The following is a 19,695-nucleotide window of genomic DNA, read 5'->3' on the forward strand; positions in this document are numbered from 1 at the left end:
CTCTCAACTCTCCAAGTGCTGTATATGTTTATGTATTTAACCATTTTTAAAGAAATTCTTTTAATTCAAAGAGAATATATTAGTTATTACACTATCACTTTAACAGAAAAATACTACAGCATTGCCTATAGTTAACTAAGAATACCGTTCAACCAATCGAACTCTATAGAGGAAAACAACATCAACCCTTAGTAAAAGTGTTAAAAGGATATCGAATTGTCAATCGTTAATTATAATCTTTAATTAGAGTTGGTCACTTTAAGTTAGGTTTAAAGTTTCTTGAAATCACTTATTAGAAATATTTCCCGGATTTTCTATGATCTGAGTTTTGTTTGTCTATTGATCAGCTGATACGAATGTTGCGCCAATTTCAGAGAAAGTTTTCAAACTTGAAGTTTAAATAAGTTCTATAACATTCTGTGACTTTCACAGCTGTTTCATTCATCCTGTTCTTCTCGGCAGCATATAATTTCATTATCTTATATATTTTTTATAAAGAAAGACATCTTACAATTTTTATTTTATATTAACTGTCGATTTTTATGGAACTGAAAACTTGCCTCAAACCAAAATATCTTTGCAACATGAGATCATGAACCATATTGCAACATGAGATCATGAACCCTATTGCAACATGAGATCATGAACCATATTTCATTTTTTCCAATCATGAATTATATTAGATTTAACATTCAAAGTATAATTTCAAATTTAAATATTTCTTTTGGCAAATATTTCTCATTCTAGCTTTGGGGACATTTTAAAATGTTACTAACCTGTATGGGTCATATCATATATATATACTATGAGTTCCAACCGAAACTGTTGGCCATATGTCAGTTTAGCCATTACGACGTTTTTTTGAAATGAATAAACAAAATTTTCATGCATGTATAAATAGGATCAAGTTCTTCAACATTTAATATATCGACGAAACAATAATATCGCAATATCGCTTGCTTAGCAAATCTATAAAATAAAACTCTTCCCTCATATATATATATATATATATATATATATATATGTTTGCTATAGTAGACCAAACTGGCAGATTTTTTTAGAGAACTCATGGGTACCCTTAGGATTAGATAGGCTAATAAAATCATGGATTTTTTTTTAAATTCCACGCGCAACGCCGGTTACTTTAGCTAATAATAATATAGTATAGTCGCTACCTTCTTCTTTAAAGGTATTAACAACAAAAATACTTTATTTCTCTTTTCGAAGCATATTTTAACAACAATAAATATTACGTCTACGGAACTGATAACAAATCTAATTATAATCCCTTTTCTACTTTTTACGCCTTTAATTTTTCAAACTTTAAATTCTGATAGATCAATACAGTTTAAAACAATCACAGGTTTAAACAATCAGGTAAAGAAGTAAAGTTTATTTAAGTTAAGTTTGTTGTTATCTGATAATTTTGTACATTTATGATAATTACACTACTTAACTACAATTTATACAATGAACATCAAAAAATCTTATTATATAAGATTTTCCAAAAGGTTTTAATTAGGTTTCTTGTAATCATTAAAACTATATAGTTTACTTTTTCACCCAGATTCACCAGTAAACACCTTTTGGGAAAGCAACTGTCATTCAATTTTGAAAGATTTTTTTATCGTGGTTAAATCCAAGATATTTTTTGGACTTTTTCTTTTTGGGCTTAACTGATCTTAAGAATGCGTCAAAATGGGCGAGAAATAGAAATTCATTCATCTTGAAATAAATTTGTGTTTTTCAAGGATGAATTAAAATTTTTGTTGTACAAACATTAATATTAAATAATAATAAAAGGTTAAAGGAAATGAGTTTTTACCACAAACTCAAATTTTTTTATCCCTATATCTTTGAAACTTGATGGTGTAAATCATTGATAATTCAAACTTAGGCTTCTGGTCTAACAGAATTCATAGTTTGAAATATCAAAGATCTACGACATCTGGTTGCGCAGATATAAGGGTTAGAATTTATAGTTTGTTTCAAAAAATAATTTGTTTTATTTTTATTTTTATTTTTTTCGTTGTATTTTACATTTATTTTACGATATTTACTCTAAACTCACAAATTTAAAATTGTTTCCACAAATGTGCTCTAAATATAAAAAAAGATAAAATAAACATATTTTAACGAGTTATTTCTCGCTCTTGAACAATTGTATTTTTTGAAGAAACAGATGTAATTTGTATATTTGTATTTTTGAATTCCTAACCTCACACAACTTTATATGTAAATGCTTTGATAATTATGTAACAAGTAACATGTAATACATTTTTTTAAACGAGCAAACGAGTATAAATATTTGCTTAATACACCTGGTTTTCCGCACTTTTTCTGGCTCTTTGAATTTATTCGTTGCAGATCTCGAAAAGACAATACTGATACGACTTTGTACCCTCGTAGCTCCTCTAGTTGTGTCTCTCTACTGCTGTGTCTCTACAGCCTTGTCTCTACAGCCTTGTCTCTACAGCTGTGTCTCTACAGCTGTGTCTCTACAGATGCGTCTCTACAGCCTTGTCTCTACGGCTGTGTCTCTACAGCTGTGTCTCTGCAGCCTTGTCTCTAAAGCTGTGTCTCTACAGCTGTGTCTCTACAGCTGTGTCTCCACAGCTATGTCTCTATAGCTGTGTCTCTACAGCTGTGTCTCTGCAGCCTTGTCTCTACAGCTGTGTCTCTACAGCTGTGTCTCTACAGCTGTGTCTCTACAGCTGTGTCTCTGCAGCCTTGTCTCTACAGCTGTGTCTCTACAGCTGTGTCTCTACAGCTGTGTCTCTACAGCTGTGTCTCCACAGCTGTGTCTCTACAGCTGTGTCTCTACAGCTGTGTCTCTACAGCTGTGTCTCTACAGCTGTGTCTCTGCAGCTGTGTCTCAGCTGTGTCTCTGCAGGCTGCTCCTGTATGATTGTCAGGAATAATGATGATTTTAATAAAAGTAACAATAAATAAATAAATGAAATTGTAATTATAACAATATGGTTCCAAATGATAACATCATTTAAAATTATTTATTGAGAAGCTGTTAATTCATTTAATGCGCCACTCAATTCATTTAATGCGCCACTTGATTCATATTTCGCGCCCCCTACTCAATATGTCCTAATCAATGAATTTACATTCCACTTTTAAATGCCACATTTACTGCGTCATTTGTTACGTTGAATAGCTTCTGGAAAAATTCCATAAGGCCTTTACGTGCTTTATGTCCTTTATGTCCATTATGTCCTTTATGTCCATTATGTCCTTTATGTCCATTATGTCCTTTATGTCCATTATGTCCTTTATGTCCATTATGTACGGGTCCAAACTAAAACTTTATCCGGAAAAATTGGAAACCCTATCATTTACTCTGCCAATAAATGTGTTTACATGTCACTTAAAGGAACTGTAAGCGTATTTTCAAGTGACCTTCCAATTAAAGGGAAAAATTTCCAATTCACAACGATACCACCCTTTAAAGCCTTGTCCGGACATCGATGTGGTATAGATTTAATTTAAGAATATCTACGAAATCTTTTGTCAAAAAAAAGGTTTTAAGTGTATCGTTTTAAATCGGTTAGGCCAAATGGAAAGTCACTTGAGATTACGCTTGCAATCCCTTTAATACATTTACCCAGTACTAAAAACGTTATATTATTTACCTTGTTGATATAGATATGCTGAGATCTTTGACTTTGAAGCGACATGTTGGGAGACGGACTCAGATTCATTCCTGGTTCAACCAGCTCTATTTCCTAGATACATCTTATAGGTATAGTCAAACTCAATTAGATACATATTCTTATTTTTCATCCTTTAGAAAAAGAAGTGTTGAAAAATGAAATAGATGGACTTCATCCTTTTTTATACTTGGATATTTGAAACATAAAGCCCAACAATAATAAAAATAGAGAGAAGTTGTATTTTATCGGTAAAAATGGGTTCGAAAAATGAGCTCACTGACTGTTTAGTGGACTAATTCCCAATGGTACCCAAACTTTTATCCGATCAATAATGTCAAAGATATCGTCATTTTTCTAGCTTGAAAAGTATTTAATTCTAAAAAAATGTCTCCATTCTTTCCAAAGTAGAATGCAAAGGTTACTTTAAAGAGAATCACAGTTGAAAACAATAAATTTTCAAAAGATCTAAAGACTATTTTCAAAAGATCAAAAGACTATCTAGATCAATTATTTTTGGTGTTTAATGTTGTGACTCGGAAATGCCTCTTATATATTTGAGGTCGCTTAAAACAAAATTTACCGTCCCTGAACTCTAAAATCTGAATCCCCCTTACAATATTTTGCAACATCATTTATTGAGGCTTAGATCTTGTTTGGACATTCTGATATGATCAAGGTACTAATGCAAGGAAAATTAATTGCGGTCACATATAATCTGCGTACACATTGAAACCAGTTCTCTCTGGGCGGAATTTGTAAACAAGAATATATGCTAAGTGTTCGTCTAGTAACCGAGGAGGATTACATTTTAATAATTTTGAAAATTCACATAATAGTTTCCTATCACCAGAATATTTCATAGATTATTTTTGTGTAAATGGATTCCATGTCAGACTGTGACATCCGTCTTGTGCTTACTTTTCTACCCAAAGACAGTAAAATACTATGTTTACTTTTCTGCCCAAGTATTTTTTAATGTTTAATAGAACTTTGCCGAAAGGATCACGTCCAGTTACGTCTCTCCACTAGATGACTCTGTTCTTAAAGGGAAAGCATTCCTAACCCATACCCTGGCCCCGCTCATAAACTTCTTTTTATGAAGATATGACTAATATCAGATTAACTCTAATTTTGAAGTTTTTATTTTTCACTAAACTACCCTTCACCCCCCTCTCTTCATTAAAATAAGTAAAATATTTAACCTGGGCTGGAATGAGATGTCTGGTGAGTCTAGGTATACAGCAGAGAACTAGATTGAAATACTCACGAAACCTAAACATCATCAATAATAATAATAAATGATAGAAAATTAAATTTTATAAGTTTCCATTCTAGATTATTTTAAAGAATAAAAAAAAGAGAAAAAGGGGAACACACTTACAACGGTACTCTTTAAACCTTTGTCTGCGAAAATAAATACGTAGGTATACTTGTTTTTTGACCTGAAATTTGAGAAAGTAAACGAAGATAACTTCCAAATTGCTGCTTAAATAATATGGAGTAAGATATCTTCGCTAATATCGGGCATATTACTTTTTATTTGGGATTGGGGGATAGCTTGAATTTTTGCTGACAGTCCCTTTAATTGTGTATAAATATATTTTGCATGAGGTTTTCGTTAATAAGGGAAATACACATCTTTGATTCAAATTTTTGACGGAATAAAACACTTCTCTGAATAAGAAAATGGAAATATTTGTATTCACTGGAGGCTGCATACTTTACATTCTAAACTAGAAAATTATAATACCAAAAATAGGATAAAATACAATTGATAATCATCAAATGATAAAATAAAAATAATGATAGTAATGAAAGTAATAGTAATGAATAGTAATGATCATAATTCATAATAATGATAATAATATTAAAAATAAAAATAAAACTATTCCAGTTTCCAGTTTATTTCTTCCAGTTTTTTCTTCCAGTTTATTTCTTCCAGTTTATTTCTTCCAGTTTATTTCTTTCAGTTTATTTCTTCCAGTTTATTTCTTCCAGTTTATTGCTTCCAGTTTATTGCTTCCAGTTTATTTCTTCCAGTTTATTTCTTCCAGTTTATTTCTTCCAGTTTATTTCTTCCAGTTTATTTTTTCCAGTTTATTAATGACTTAATTTTCTAGATAATGTGTAAGCTCACGACACGAGTAAAAAAGCAAACTTTACATTAATAACTCTGGTAGGAAAAGATCAGGGTTTAAAAGCTACCTCGGTAATCACTCTCTTCAGATAAAAAGGCAATTGAAATAACAACGATGTTTTACCTGACATTCATCCAGTAGTAGATGAGAGGGTTTACACAGGAGTTCGCCATAGCCAGCCAGTAGAAGAACAAGAACACGTTCCTGATATACGGTTTCCTAAACATATATGTATGTTCCTGATATATAGTTTCCTGAACATAGACGTTCATAATATACGGTTTTCTGAACAGAAACGTTCCTGATATGCGGTTTTCTGAACATAGACGTTCATGATATACTGTTTCCTGAACATACATATACGTTTCTGATAAACTGTTTCCTGAGCATATACGTTCCTGATATATGGCTACCTGAACATACACGTTCCTGATATACGGTTTCCTGAACATATACGTTCCTGATATACGGTTTCCTAGACATGGACGTTCCTGATATACGGGTTTCTTAACATAGACGTTCCTGATATACGGTTTCCTGAACATATACGTTCCTGATATACGGTTTCCTAGACATGGACGTTTCTGATATACAGATTCCTGAACATATACGTCCCTGATATACGGTTTCCTGAACATATACGTTCCTGATATACGGTTTCTGAACTTATACCTTCCTGATGTACGGATTGCCGAACATATACGTTCCTGATATACGGTTTCCCGAACATATACATTCTTGATATATGGTTTCCTGAACATATACGTACCTGATATACAGTTTCCTGGACATAGAAGTTCCTGATATACGGTTTCCTGAACATATACGTTCCTGATATACAGTTTCCTGGACATAGACGTTCCTGATATACGGTTTACTAAACATATCAGTTCAAGATATACTGTTTCCTGAACATATACGTTCATAATATACGGTTTCCTACACATCCACATTCCTGATATACTGTTTTCTATCCGTAAACGTTCCTGATATATGGCTACCTGAACATAAACGTTCCTGATATATGGCTACCTGAACATAAACGTTCCTGATATGCTGTTTCCTGGACATAGACGTTCCTGATATACAGTTTCCTAAACATATACGTTCCTGATATACGGTTTCCTGAGCATTTATGTTCCTGATATGCGGTTTTCCGGACATAGACGTTCATGATATACTGTTTCCTGGACATAGATGTTCCTGATATACGGTTTCCTGAACATTTTTGTTCCTTATATACGGTTCCCTGAACATATACGTTCCTGGTATATGGTTTTACCTTGTAATATTAGGATCATGGTAGGAGTATATCCCTTGTAATGGTAGGGTCGAGGTAGGAGTATAAACCTTGTAATAGTAGGGTCATATGTAGGAGTATATACCTTGCAATAGTAGGGTCATGGTAGGAGTATATAAAGTAAATAAGGTAGGAGTATACATTGTAATTGTTGGATAATGGCAGGAGTATATACCTTTCAATGGTAGTTTCGTGGTAGGAGTATATAAAGTAAACATGGAAGGAGTATATACCTTGTAATAGTAGGGTCGTGGTAGGATTATATAAAGTAAACATGGAAGGAGTATATACCTTGTAATAGTAGGGTCGTGGTAGGAGTATATAAAGTAAACATGGTAGGGTAACCAACAGATTCCGAAGATTACGATCACCGCTACGAACATCTTAACCACCTAAACAACGGGAATTTACAACATATATTTTTCTTATATGAGCAGTATAGTAACCCCAACACCAAGTTAACCTCTGTCATGTATCGGTTAATGTAGAATATTTGAAAGGATATTGGAAAAGTATGTTGGAGTGGAACCAACTCTACTTTAACAGATATTTTATGTGATCTTTCTTCAACACAAACTATGCACAATGATATTTTCTTTTTGATTTACATCAAACACAGTTTGGAGGCAGTCGGAGGGCAAATTTTCAACGGAGGTCGAATATTTTTACCAAAATGATTAATTATAAAAAACACAAAAAAACATTTTTTTGGAAGTTTTTAGAATGTACATTCAGAGGACAAATAATATCTAGACTAATATATATTAGAGAAATAATTTATTCAGCAAGGGGTAAAAGGGGATAACCCTGAACACTTGTTTGATAAGAGAATGAAGAAAAATGGAAGAAGTTTGACGTGAAAATAGAAAAGTTTGGATTAAGTTTAGAAAAGGCAGATGAATAAGTAAAAACAATTTTAAAAAAAGACAAAACTGAAAGATTTATATTCCAAAGGCAAAATACTTGAGTTACGTAGTGAAAGAAGTTACCATTAGTTCTAAGTTATATATAATCCCTTTCTTTAATATCAAAATCTACATATAATTTTTTTCAGAAATAAAACACAGAAAACATAATTTAATAATGAAATTTTTTATGATTTCTAATGATTTTTATTTTTAACAAACTTAAGTTAATGACATTGCTTTGTAAAGAGCTGGTTTTTATATGGATCTACATTAAATAGATTAGCGGGATTCAACTGTTGCTTTGTAAAGAGCTGGTTTTTATGGACCTACATTAAATAGATTAGCGGGATTCAACTGTTGCTTTGTAAAGAGCTGGTTTTTATATGGATCTACATTAAATAGATTAGCGGGATTCAACTGTTGCTTTGTAAAGAGCTGGTTTTTTATATGGATCTACATTAAATAGATTAGCAGGATTCAACTGTTGCATACAAAAAAACAAGCTTTTTATAAAGAAAAAACTTAACATAAAAGTTCACCTTTTGTTTACTTTTCCTTGATTTTCTGAGTGAAGGAGTCTCCTCACCTATCATTGTTCCTCCCCACAGATTCTTCCCCATTCTAAACATAAACATTTAAATTAGCTTGGGAACCCAGCTTCTGCATTCTGAACATAAACATTTAAATATAAACCAACTAGCTCGAGAACCCAGCATCTGCATTCTAAACATAAGCATTTAAATATAAACCAACTAGCTTGGGAACCCAGCATCTGCATTCTAAACATAAACATTTAAATATAAACCAACTACCTTGGGAGCCCAGCATCTGCATTCTAAACATAAACATTTAAAATATAAACCAACTAGCTTGGGAGCCCAGCATCTGCATTCTAAACATAAACATTTAAATATAAACCAACTAGCTTGGGAACCCAGTCTCTGCAATCTAAACATAAACATTTAAATATAAACCAACTAGCTTGGGAACCCAGCTTCTGCATTCTAAACATAAACATTTAAATATAAACCAACTAGCTTGGGAACCCAGCTTCTGCATTCTAAACATAAACATTTAAATATAAACCAACTAGCTTGGGAACCCAGCTTCTGCATTCTAAACATAAACATTTAAATATAAACCAACTAGCTTGAGAACCAATTGCTACACCATAAATTAACTAAACTATCTAAAAGTTATCCTACTCAACCTAAAATTGTTAAATTAATCTGAGAACATTTAGGCTTCAAACATATAGGGATTAGAAAATTTTAGATTTTGGGTTTAATTCCTTTGTTATCTTTAGCCGGCGTACCACGCAGAGAGAACTATTTTTAAAATGTTCTAGCCGCAGTCAGGACCTAACCTTGTGTAGCAGACACCCATACAGGTAAGTGGTATGATGTAGGTTCCAACAAAGAAAGCAATATTGTACCTGGAATAAACACATAGAGAAATAAATAAATATATAAATAGATAAATAAATAGATAAATAAATAAATAAATATATAAATAAATAAATAAATAAATAAATAAATAAATAAATAAATAAATAAATAAATAAATAAGTATAGTAAAAAAAATATTTATATATGATAAACAAATAAACAATTTGAAGAATTAAATTTCGAAGTTCCGCATGTTCCATATATTGATAATCAGAAGTATTCGCTGCTATTTATCTTTGAGGCGAAATATTTTATTTTTTCGAAATTTCCTTCCGTGTTACTGTTGCGTAAATCCGCAAGTAACTTTTATCTCGTTAAATCTCACAATTTTTGTAAAGAAAAATATGAATATCTCGTACATCCTTCATCAGAGAATAACGTTTATGGAAAGGGTTGGATAAGTAACTCCAAAAAGTGAGGGCCATTTTTATGAGGGAAAAATATAAAAAGAATTTGCGCTTATTTTAAACTTGTTCTTAAACTTCAACAAACATGTCTAAAAAATGCTCTGAACTATTTAGGGGGGGGGGGGGAAGGGCTGAGATCTCTATTGATGGTAAAATTGAACTAATTGTTTATCCTGTGGGATCGAAGCCATGTAGGGATAACTACAGAAGTGAAACTAATGCACGAATCCCTTAAATTAAAATATCAAGACTTGAAGCAAAGTTTTAAAAATATTAAAAGAATTTTAACTTACACGTAGTCAAACAATGATTCTCCTTGAACACCATCAGGGAATATTATCAGGCAAAGATGTCGGTTCTGCTCAGCTGGCCTAGTAAAGCAATCAATTAATAAATTCATTAATCAATTAATCAATTAATTAATCAATCAATTAATTAAATAATCAATTAATCAATTACTAATCAATTACTAATCAATTAATCAATTAATTAATCAATTAATCAATTCAAGAAATCTATCAAGAAATCTATTAATCAATTCAAGAAATCTATCAAGAAATCTATTAATCAATCATTCAATCAATCAATCATTCAGACAATTCATCATTCAATCAGAGTGAACTAATTAGATCAGAGGAAGGGGGAATGATTAAGGAGAAGGGGGAATTAAAAATTCGGAGGGGGAATTCTATGGTGAGGTGGGATTGATTGGATGGAGGTGGGATTGGATGGAGGTGGGATTGGATGGAGGTGGGATTGGATGGAGGTGGGATTGGATGGAGGTGGGATTGATTAGTGGGGGGATTGTTTTGTCTAGGGAGGGAATTGATAAGGTACAGACTATGACTGATCTAATCAAAACTAATGTGAAAATTACCACCTGCTCTCAAATATTTATACAAAAATATTATGTATTAGAATTTAGAATACAAAAATCTACCATATTTATTAATTTCTTTTATTTTTTTATTTCTTGACACTAAAGACTAAAACTTCAGTTTCTCGGGAGAAAATATCAAAATTCAATATTGAAAGATGACTTTAATTTGAAATTGCAAGATGAATTATTTAATAATTTCACTACGCAGCAGTGACGACGCAAATATTGTGAAATATATAAATTTTATATGAAATAGATTTTAAGAAATATTAGATTGAAAGATAAAGGGACTGGAGAAGACACTTGAAGTGACTCTTCATTTTGAAGTGGTATGTCTGGTTTATGGTATCCTTTCAGCCTTTTTCTGATAATCAGTATTTTTCTTACTTACATTTGAGTGTAAACATTATCACACATATAGTGTGCAGAACAAACTCAGAGAAAATTTGACTTTACATATTTTACGAATATATGTGTCCGACCAACATAAAAAATGATATTTTTTGAATAATATAAAACAGATTGGAAATAAAAATTTATAAACATTTTCAAGCATTTCTACAGATAAAGCTGATTTATCCTTTTGTCAGCTTACCCAACTAAACTTTTTGATAGATTACCATAGAGATGGGAAAAGAACTTACCCAAAAGAACTTCTTAATAGAGCACCATAGAGATGGTAAAAAAGAGCTTACCCAACTGAAACTAACTCTGCGTAGATACCCGCTGGCGAGGCTATAACGACGCCAAGAACCCAGATCAGTAAGATGCACAAGATCAGGCTTGTGTGGGATTTCTTTGGTGCCAGTGGTGTCATGATTGCCTAGAAGAGAAGAAAAATAATTGAGATTGATGTTGCAGCATCTCAAATCTCGAAGACTGGGCAAGTAGAGATACGTGTTGCCATCTAAAAGAGATATGAAACAAAGGAAATCTAAAACCTAAAAACTGATGTGAGTAAATCTACGGAGTATAAGAAAAAATGTATGTACAAGTAAAATTAACAACTAAATGATATTAATGATTTTGGAAAGCCAGAGCTCTCTGCCAGACTCTCCGCCTTTCATTCGCCTCGTTCGACGAGTTTATCTGAAGGGTTTACATCAATGGAACCATCCAATCTGAGTTTAGCTCCGGGTTCGTATGAGAACTGAAGGGGTTACATCAATGGAATTATCCCTATTCCAAGCTATTAAGCGTACACCGGTTACAATAGTTTCTATCTATTTTTTTTGTTGCAAGGTTTTAACACATTTTAATTCTTTCATTATCCAAACACAAACAATACTTATTTGATAAATAAAAAAAATTCTAACACTTTCCAGACAGACAATTTAATCTCAATAGTACAGTATCTTGTCTGTAACGTTTTTTAATCAGACTTCTGTCAAATTCAGAAGCAAAATGCAATTTTAACATTAACATTATTTTTGGCATCCTACATAATCATATGAAAAAGGAAATAATAAACATTTAGCGAATTTTGTAAAGTGTCTCCGAAGTCTCATCCTTTGTGGTAAACATTTTATATTCCGTGTAAAAATGTATAAAATTGTTTAAATGCCATGAGCTCCCTATCTTAAAATTGAGTTCCCATCATTATTTTTTTTAAATACCGTAAAAAATAAAGTTTGAACGTTTTGATCACTGCTTGATAAAGATAAATATTATCATGAAAATGAAATCGGTTAATAAAAACGGCCACGGGCATTTAGAAATCAAATCAAATTGTTACAATGTTTTATTCGCATTGAGCATTCATATTGTTCTCTGTTTGTGCATTTGTATTGTTCTCTGTTTGTGCATTTGTATTGTTCTCTGTTTGTGCATTTGTATTGTTCTCTGTTTGTGCATTTGTATTGTTCTCTGTTTGTGCATTTGTATTGTTCTCTGTTTGTGCATTTGTATTGTTCTCTGTTTGTGCATTTGTATTGTTCTCTGTTTGTGCATTTGTATTGTTCTCTGTTTGTGCATTTGTATTGTTCTCTGTTTGTGCATTTGTATTGTTCTCTGTTTGTGCATTTGTATTGTTCTCTGTTTGTGCATTTGTATTGTTCTCTGTTTGTGCAATTGCAATGTTCTTTGTTTGCGCATTCGCATTTATACAGTTCAAGTGGAGCCCCTTTCTGCGGTTCAAGTTGAGCCCCTTTATGCAGTTTAAGTTGAGCCCCTTTATGCAGTTCAAGTTGAGCCCCTTTATGCAGTTCAAGTTGAGCCCCTTTATGCAGTTCAAGTTGAGCCCCTTTATGCAGTTCAAGTTGAGCCCCTTAATGCAGTTCAAGTTGAGCCCCTTTATGCAGTTCAAGTTGAGCCCCTTTATGCAGTTCAAGTTGGGCCTCTTTATGCAGTTCAAGTTGAGCCCCTTTATGCAATTCAAGTTGAGCCCCTTTATGCTATTCAAGTTGAGCCCCTTTACAGTTTCAAGTTGCAATGTTCTTTGTTTGCGTATTTGCAATGTTCTCTGTTTGCTCTGCGCATTACCTTGTGTCGGTCGAAGGTGAGAGCCAGGAGTGTTAGAACACTAGTTGTAACCGTCAAGTAGGAAGTGAAGTGATTCACTTTACAATACATACTTCCAAACTTCCAAACCCTAGACAAAAAACGTTTAGTTTACTTTACAATGCACACTTCCACACTCAAGATATATTAATATACAATATAAGCTCAAGTTAAAAGTCAACTGCACTGTACCTGCACATTTTGAATATCTATTCAGCTGAAAGTTTTATATTACTCTTTACAATCTTTAGAAGCACTTTATATGCAAATTTAGTTTCTTTTGGTAATAAATACTTCTTGTTTCGAGATAAAGATAAAAAACCCTTTTATTTAATTCAGTTTCTATGATTTTAATATGCCTACTCATTTCACTCATTCAGTGTTCAGTGAGTACCAGACGACTGTGTAATAAACTAGAACTGTCTTCCTATTCTGCAATTTTCTGCTTCTTAATGTATTATCAAAAATGAAAAGTACAGTACTGACAAATCCATGAGACCATTTTACTTAGCAATGGTATACTTTGAAATATTAGAGGTCTACCACGGGTTGCAAACATATAAGGAGCACTGTAAACTAGAGGTCCTGATGAATGAACAAATGAGTCTTATATTTGGAACCCATTTTCACTCAATAATGTAAACTTTTCGTATTTTTGCTCTCCACTTGTTTGTTGGGCTATAGTTTTTTATAATCACTAGAAATTCAAGGCGCTTTGCGCCCTTCTTTCTAGCAGCTCAGAGGGCGCTTCGCGCCCATCTTCTAAATTAATTGTTTACATGTTCCAGGGAACAGGAATAAAGGGAAAGGAAATGGCGCTGGTCCGGCAAGAGAAAGCCAGTCGCACTGCTTTGCAGACCAGTACAGTAAACTGACACACACTCTTCTGGTACAGACACACAACATGACTACAGTCAAGGAAATTGTAGAACAATGTCGTCGATTATAATTAAATTTGAATAACGAGTAGTTTATTGTAAACTTTAATAAAATTATATTCTTTGCATGCAAATTTGGCTTTATAGTGTTGACTTAAATATGTAAATAATATATTACATGTATATTTATAAACATATGTTTAAGTAAACAATTAACAATAAACAAATGTACTCTCCTAGACTGTACAAATTCCGAGATTCTTACGTACTGTATAAACCTACAGTACAAACCTTTGGTACAGTAAACTGACACACACTCTTTTGGTACAGACACACACACATGACAAACTTAAATATTAAAGAGGACGAACTAAATAGAGTATTCCAATAAACTTAAATATTGAAAGAGGATGAACAAAATGGTACGATTTTGAATTAAGCTGAACAAAGCTTGGATAAATGCTTAAACAATTTAAATTAAACGAGCCTTTTAACTATTTTTTCTCAACATTATAGGATATCTATATATAGTAAAACGAGACATTCGTACATATATATGTTGCCTATAGCCGGCCTAACGGCTGGACCGAATGGGCGGAATTTTTTTGTGGTCACTCATGGGTGGACGGTGTATAAAGACTAGAAAATTTTCAAAATTGGAATTTAAACGTTTATTTTCTTTGACTTTTGAAATATGAATTGAGTTCTTAAATATAAAACAAAGTGTTTATCAATCACAAGCGTTACTGTATAGATCATTAAAGCTTTAGCCTGTTTCTTGATCAGTCAAAGGTTTGAAGGGTACTGTTGTGAATCGGACATGCGGCCCTCCACAAATAAAGGCCGGGTCACGCATCATGATCATTTGAAAGGGCAGATGTGAGGAATAAAAAGTGAGGTTTGAAAAAAAAATAATTTTATTTTTTACCATAACCCGCTAGAACATAATGTTATATTCGTAAATCAATATTTCAATTTTCAAAAATGAATTCTCAATAAATCCTTTATCTTTCCAGTTCAGGTTAAGTGAGAATGAGAGTGTGATTTAAAACATTTAATATGCAGAAGACAGAGGATAGAAAGTGGGGGGGGAATAAACTTAAATATTAAAGAGGACGAACTAAATAGAGTATTCCAATAAACTTAAATATTAATTATATATAGAAGTTAGTCAAGGTAGGTAGAAAAGAATAAGAGGGGGAGGATAGAAGAACACATAATATTTATGTTCTCTCCGTTCAATATTTATTATTCATTCATCCTTTTCTACCCAACATAAACACAAATATTTAGTTACTTTTATATGTTATGATATTCAAGTACATCTAATGAACTCGAGGCAGTGCAGTATAAACAGACATAGCTCACTTCATAAGTGAATTAAAAACTTGTTAGTTAAGAAATTGCTGTTTAACAACATCAAATGCATTTCAGTACTGCTTCAACGTCGTCTCCTTTTTCTACAACTTTCTGGTTATCACTGTATAATTTGCATGAACTTAACATTGTAATTAGTATTTCCAATTACCATGTGGATAGAATTTACTACCAGAACATATTATATATATATATATATATATATATATATATATATATCATATTTTTATGTTTACCCGTCTCTCATGAAGATGAAGGAAGGTATACAGTTGAGGATTGACATACAGAGATCAGCTATCGCCAGGTTAACAAGGAAATAGTTTGTTACACTCCACATTCGTCGGTGAGCTGAACAAGTTAATTATTATTTTTAAATGTTACATTCTTTACGTGTTGCTCGGTTACTTTTAAAGCTTTACTTTGAAAAATTAATAAGCTTTTCTTCGAATCTTTTTGGTCAAAAATTTGTTCGTCATGTTTTTTTTCTAAAGCTTTGTTAATCGTTTTTGTTAGGAATATTGCATAATTTAAGCTAATTAGTGGAAATTTTTTCTTTCTTAAAAACAAATCAGATTATGAAATTAAATTTATCCCTCTAAGAACAAGGGAAAGTTTTTTTAAAATTAGGATGCAAAATATGAAATCTCTATAAATGAGTTTGGGGGAACCATAGTTGTAATAATTAAGTAATTACATTTGAACCGAAACACAATTTAAATAGAATTATTAATGTCGTCTACATTTTAATGTACTTAACTTAAATAAACGATTATGTTAGCAACCCTAGGAAGATGCAAAAAACGATTATGTTAGCAAAACTAGGAAGATGCAAAAACGATTATGTTAGCAAACCTAGGAAGATGCAAAAACAATTATGTTAGCAAAACTAGGAAGATGCAAAAACTATTATGTTAGCAAAACTAGGAAGATGCAAAAACAATTATGTTAGCAAACCTAGGAAGATGCAAAAAAAATCTTTTAATGTTATGCCTAGAGCGATCTTGTTATGAAAGATGAACTATGATGTTAGGATGCGATCGTGTTTGTATACCAAGGACGATCCATTTATCGATCATGCTTATGTACCTAGAACAATCCACAGAACGATCGTGTTGCCGAAGATACTGATTATCATGATGAGGGAGAATGCCAGGGTCCAGAGATGAGCCATTGTATCAGTCATACTCCCACCCCTACAATATATCAAGGAAATCAGACTTCAGGGAAGGTTTAGTTTCAAATCATCACAGGTACTAAATAGAATTCATATTTCAGGGGAGAATAGTTTCAAATCATCACAGGAACTAAATACAATTCATATTTCAGGGGAGAATAGTTTTCAATCATCACAGGAACTAAATACGAATCGTATTTCAGGTGAAAATAGTTTTCAATCATCACAGGAACTAAATACAATTCATATTTCAGGTGAAAATAGTTTTCAATCATCACAGGAACTAAATCCAATTCATATTTCAGGTGAAAATAGTTTTCAATCATCACAGGAACTAATTCCAAGTCAGACTTCAGGGGAGGATAGTTTTAGATCATCGTAATAAAATAAAATTCAAAAACGCCGGGCACTTCAGTTAGTTGTTTGATAATAAAGAAAAGAAAATGCCACTTAAAGAATAAATAAAAAGCTAGAATCGAAGATGAGCGCATAACGCCGGGGAATCCTAGTTTTTTAATATTTTAATTAGAAGTGTTGTATAAATTTTGTAATTTGTAGTTTAAGACTGCTAGGTGTCTTCTAACATGTTCAGACGTCATCACATTTTTAAATATCAAAATATTTTTTTAATTTTTATGGATTTAGGGGAGTTTTTTTTCAATACTTTAAATTGTACAGTTCCCCAAATTTTGTGAATTTATGTTCTGTTTTTTTTTATTATTTAATTGCAAAATTGCTTTAACATCCTGTTTTCATCAAGGCTTTTCTCCGAAAGTATCTATATTATTTTTGGTTGTTTTGAATTTAAAATGTACATTTATTATATAATCTTAGCAAGAAAATTATATAAACCAAATAAAATCTGAAATATATTCCTGAAAGTATAAAGAAAGCTCCTTGAAACAAATGAAAGCTGAAAGGTTTCCTGTAAAGGGTAGATAAGGTCTGTCAGTGCGGGTTATGGTATAATAAAATAGATTCTAAATTGAAAATGATCATTTGTCTGATTAGATAATTTCATTGGTTTTATTTGCCCTCTAGTCAATCCTTTCTCCGGGGAAAGGAAACATTTTAAAGGGGTAATCATCATTTCCTAGAAGAATTCCATTCTTTTTTTAGTACTTAAACTTTCTAGAGAGTCTACATCTTTCTTCAGAGTAATGCATCTTTCTGAGGAGTAATAGATAATTTTCTTAAAGTAACAAACCTTTCTATGGAGTAATAAACTCTTTTTCTTAAAGTTTATTTCTAAGGAGTAATAAACTCAAATCTTATTCTTAGAGTAAAAAACCTTATTAAAAAGTAATAAATTCTTTTCTTTTTCATAATCGTTTTAAGAACCATGCATGTAATTATAATGGCAGATTGACAAATAAATTTCGCAAATTTCCCACAGAGGATGAGACTGTAAAGACGACCCAAAAATCAAAAAATATGACGATTTGAAGCTTGACTTTTGGTCTGTGCATTCAATTGAGTATTTTGATGGTTTTAAAACCAGTTCAGGCCAATAGATAGATAATAGATCAAGTACAATAGGTGGCAACAGAGAAATTAACCAATTATACACGACGTCCCAAGTGTCAAATATAACAAGGAAAGCGAAATTTTCTCACATTAGTTGACATGTTTTCCAAGATTAAATAAAAAAGTGTAAAAACAGAAACTAAAGAACACATAAAATTGCACTTATTTTATTGTAAGAAAAGCACTTTATTCTAAAATTATCACTATTATTGATGAATTTGTCGGACACAAAAACTGAATTGACACTTGTGACGACAGAATACAACTGTACTGAGAGCGTACAAATTCTACGTTGCCATCTATTGTACTAGAATCTATTTGGTTTAGGCTAACAAGGAACCCTGTGTTCGAATTTAATGAATTTGAGCCGCGTCTTAAATCCGCCAAAAACCGGTTTCAATTGAGTGCCGGCTTAAATCTTGAAATAATGAATACAATTTTAAGTGGAACCAACCATTTTTGAGCCGCGGATCAAATTCTTTAAATGCGGCCTCAGAATGTAAGAAAACGGAATAAACAAATTCCGTACAATCATCTCTGAACAGAAGCCTATGTTAACCCTAGGATATACCCATGGATTTCCATAACAGATTTCAGCCATTTTAGTCAAGACGTTTGGTCAGCTATAGCACTCATATATATAAGTGTTGTTCAAAAAATTTTGACTATACCAAGGATCGCCATGAGACTAGAAACATATGTTTATTATAGCATAATTATTTTTAATAAATTATGAAGTTTAAAAACTTAAAGAAGAGGTAATTATTACAGAATATAGATTTATATGTATCTACAAGCTGTTTACCTTTTAGTTGAATTAGCTGACAAGTTGAGTCCTGGTAAGTTAATGGAGGAGGTAATGTTTATTCCTTCATCGAGAAAGTAGGAGCTATTGTTAGACTCCCAATCTCCGTCCGACCAACCAGCCTTCGACCAACCTGCCTCCGACCAACCTGCCTCCGAAAAATTCATTTTATCTGACTTTTCTGTTCGTCCGAATGGGTCAGATTATTTACCGTTTTCTGAAAAAAAATATCTAAAGTTTAAAAAGTGAAATATCTGCGGCGAGACGCATTACAAAGTGGACTAGGAAGACGACATTAAAACAATTTTTTTATGATTGATGCTAATTTAAAGCAGATAGTTTAACCAGTCGCTAAAAAATTAACTCAATATCTGAAATGGGTTGCTGTGCAGTGTGCATTGAACATTTGATGTGTTTCATTTGGATTTTATTATACTAGGTTTTTAGGGCCCATCTTCTATTTCAACTTTTTAATTGTACAGTATAAAAATATTTTTTAAAAGTTCACGGATTTTATAAATTTTTTTTTGGCATTTTCAAAATTTTACAAAAATAAAAAACTTTTAAACACAAATTTTAAAACTTTAATCATTCATAAACTTTCCATGGAGTCACGTGATGTCCTCTATAATCTCTTTTATAGAGCAAAGATAAAACTATTTTATTCCCTAGAAATAAATGTTCAAATT

The 19,695-nt window shown here is 32.0% G+C and overlaps 2 protein-coding genes across 2 annotated transcripts in view; one reads left to right on the forward strand and one right to left on the reverse strand.

Moving 5' to 3' along the window:
* LOC111694923 (uncharacterized) overlaps positions 1 to 2,952 on the forward strand; it is a 10,045-nt gene extending 7,093 nt beyond the window's left edge. Inside the window, exon 2 of the mRNA XM_023463984.1 lies at positions 2,419 to 2,952. Coding sequence (XP_023319752.1) covers positions 2,419 to 2,952 — 534 coding nt within the window. The remainder of the gene's footprint in view (positions 1 to 2,418) is intronic.
* A 163-nt stretch (positions 2,953 to 3,115) lies between these two features.
* Positions 3,116 to 19,230, reverse strand: LOC111694935 (tachykinin-like peptides receptor 86C). The gene is made up of 13 exons (XM_023464006.1): positions 19,007 to 19,230; positions 16,587 to 16,693; positions 15,737 to 15,848; positions 13,228 to 13,336; positions 11,442 to 11,569; positions 10,160 to 10,237; positions 9,378 to 9,446; positions 8,551 to 8,632; positions 7,395 to 7,495; positions 5,927 to 6,022; positions 4,868 to 4,937; positions 3,645 to 3,737; positions 3,116 to 3,310 (listed from the first exon to the last, which is right to left on the reverse strand). Exons 1-13 carry the CDS (start codon positions 19,171 to 19,173, stop codon positions 3,116 to 3,118), a joined length of 1,407 nt encoding a protein of 468 aa, XP_023319774.1. The 5' UTR covers positions 19,174 to 19,230.
* Between the last annotated feature and the right edge of the window lie 465 nt (positions 19,231 to 19,695).

The sequence above is a fragment of the Eurytemora carolleeae genome, unplaced genomic scaffold, assembly GCF_000591075.1.
Source record: "Eurytemora carolleeae unplaced genomic scaffold, Eaff_2.0 scaffold192, whole genome shotgun sequence".
Lineage (NCBI taxonomy): Eukaryota > Metazoa > Arthropoda > Copepoda > Calanoida > Temoridae > Eurytemora > Eurytemora carolleeae.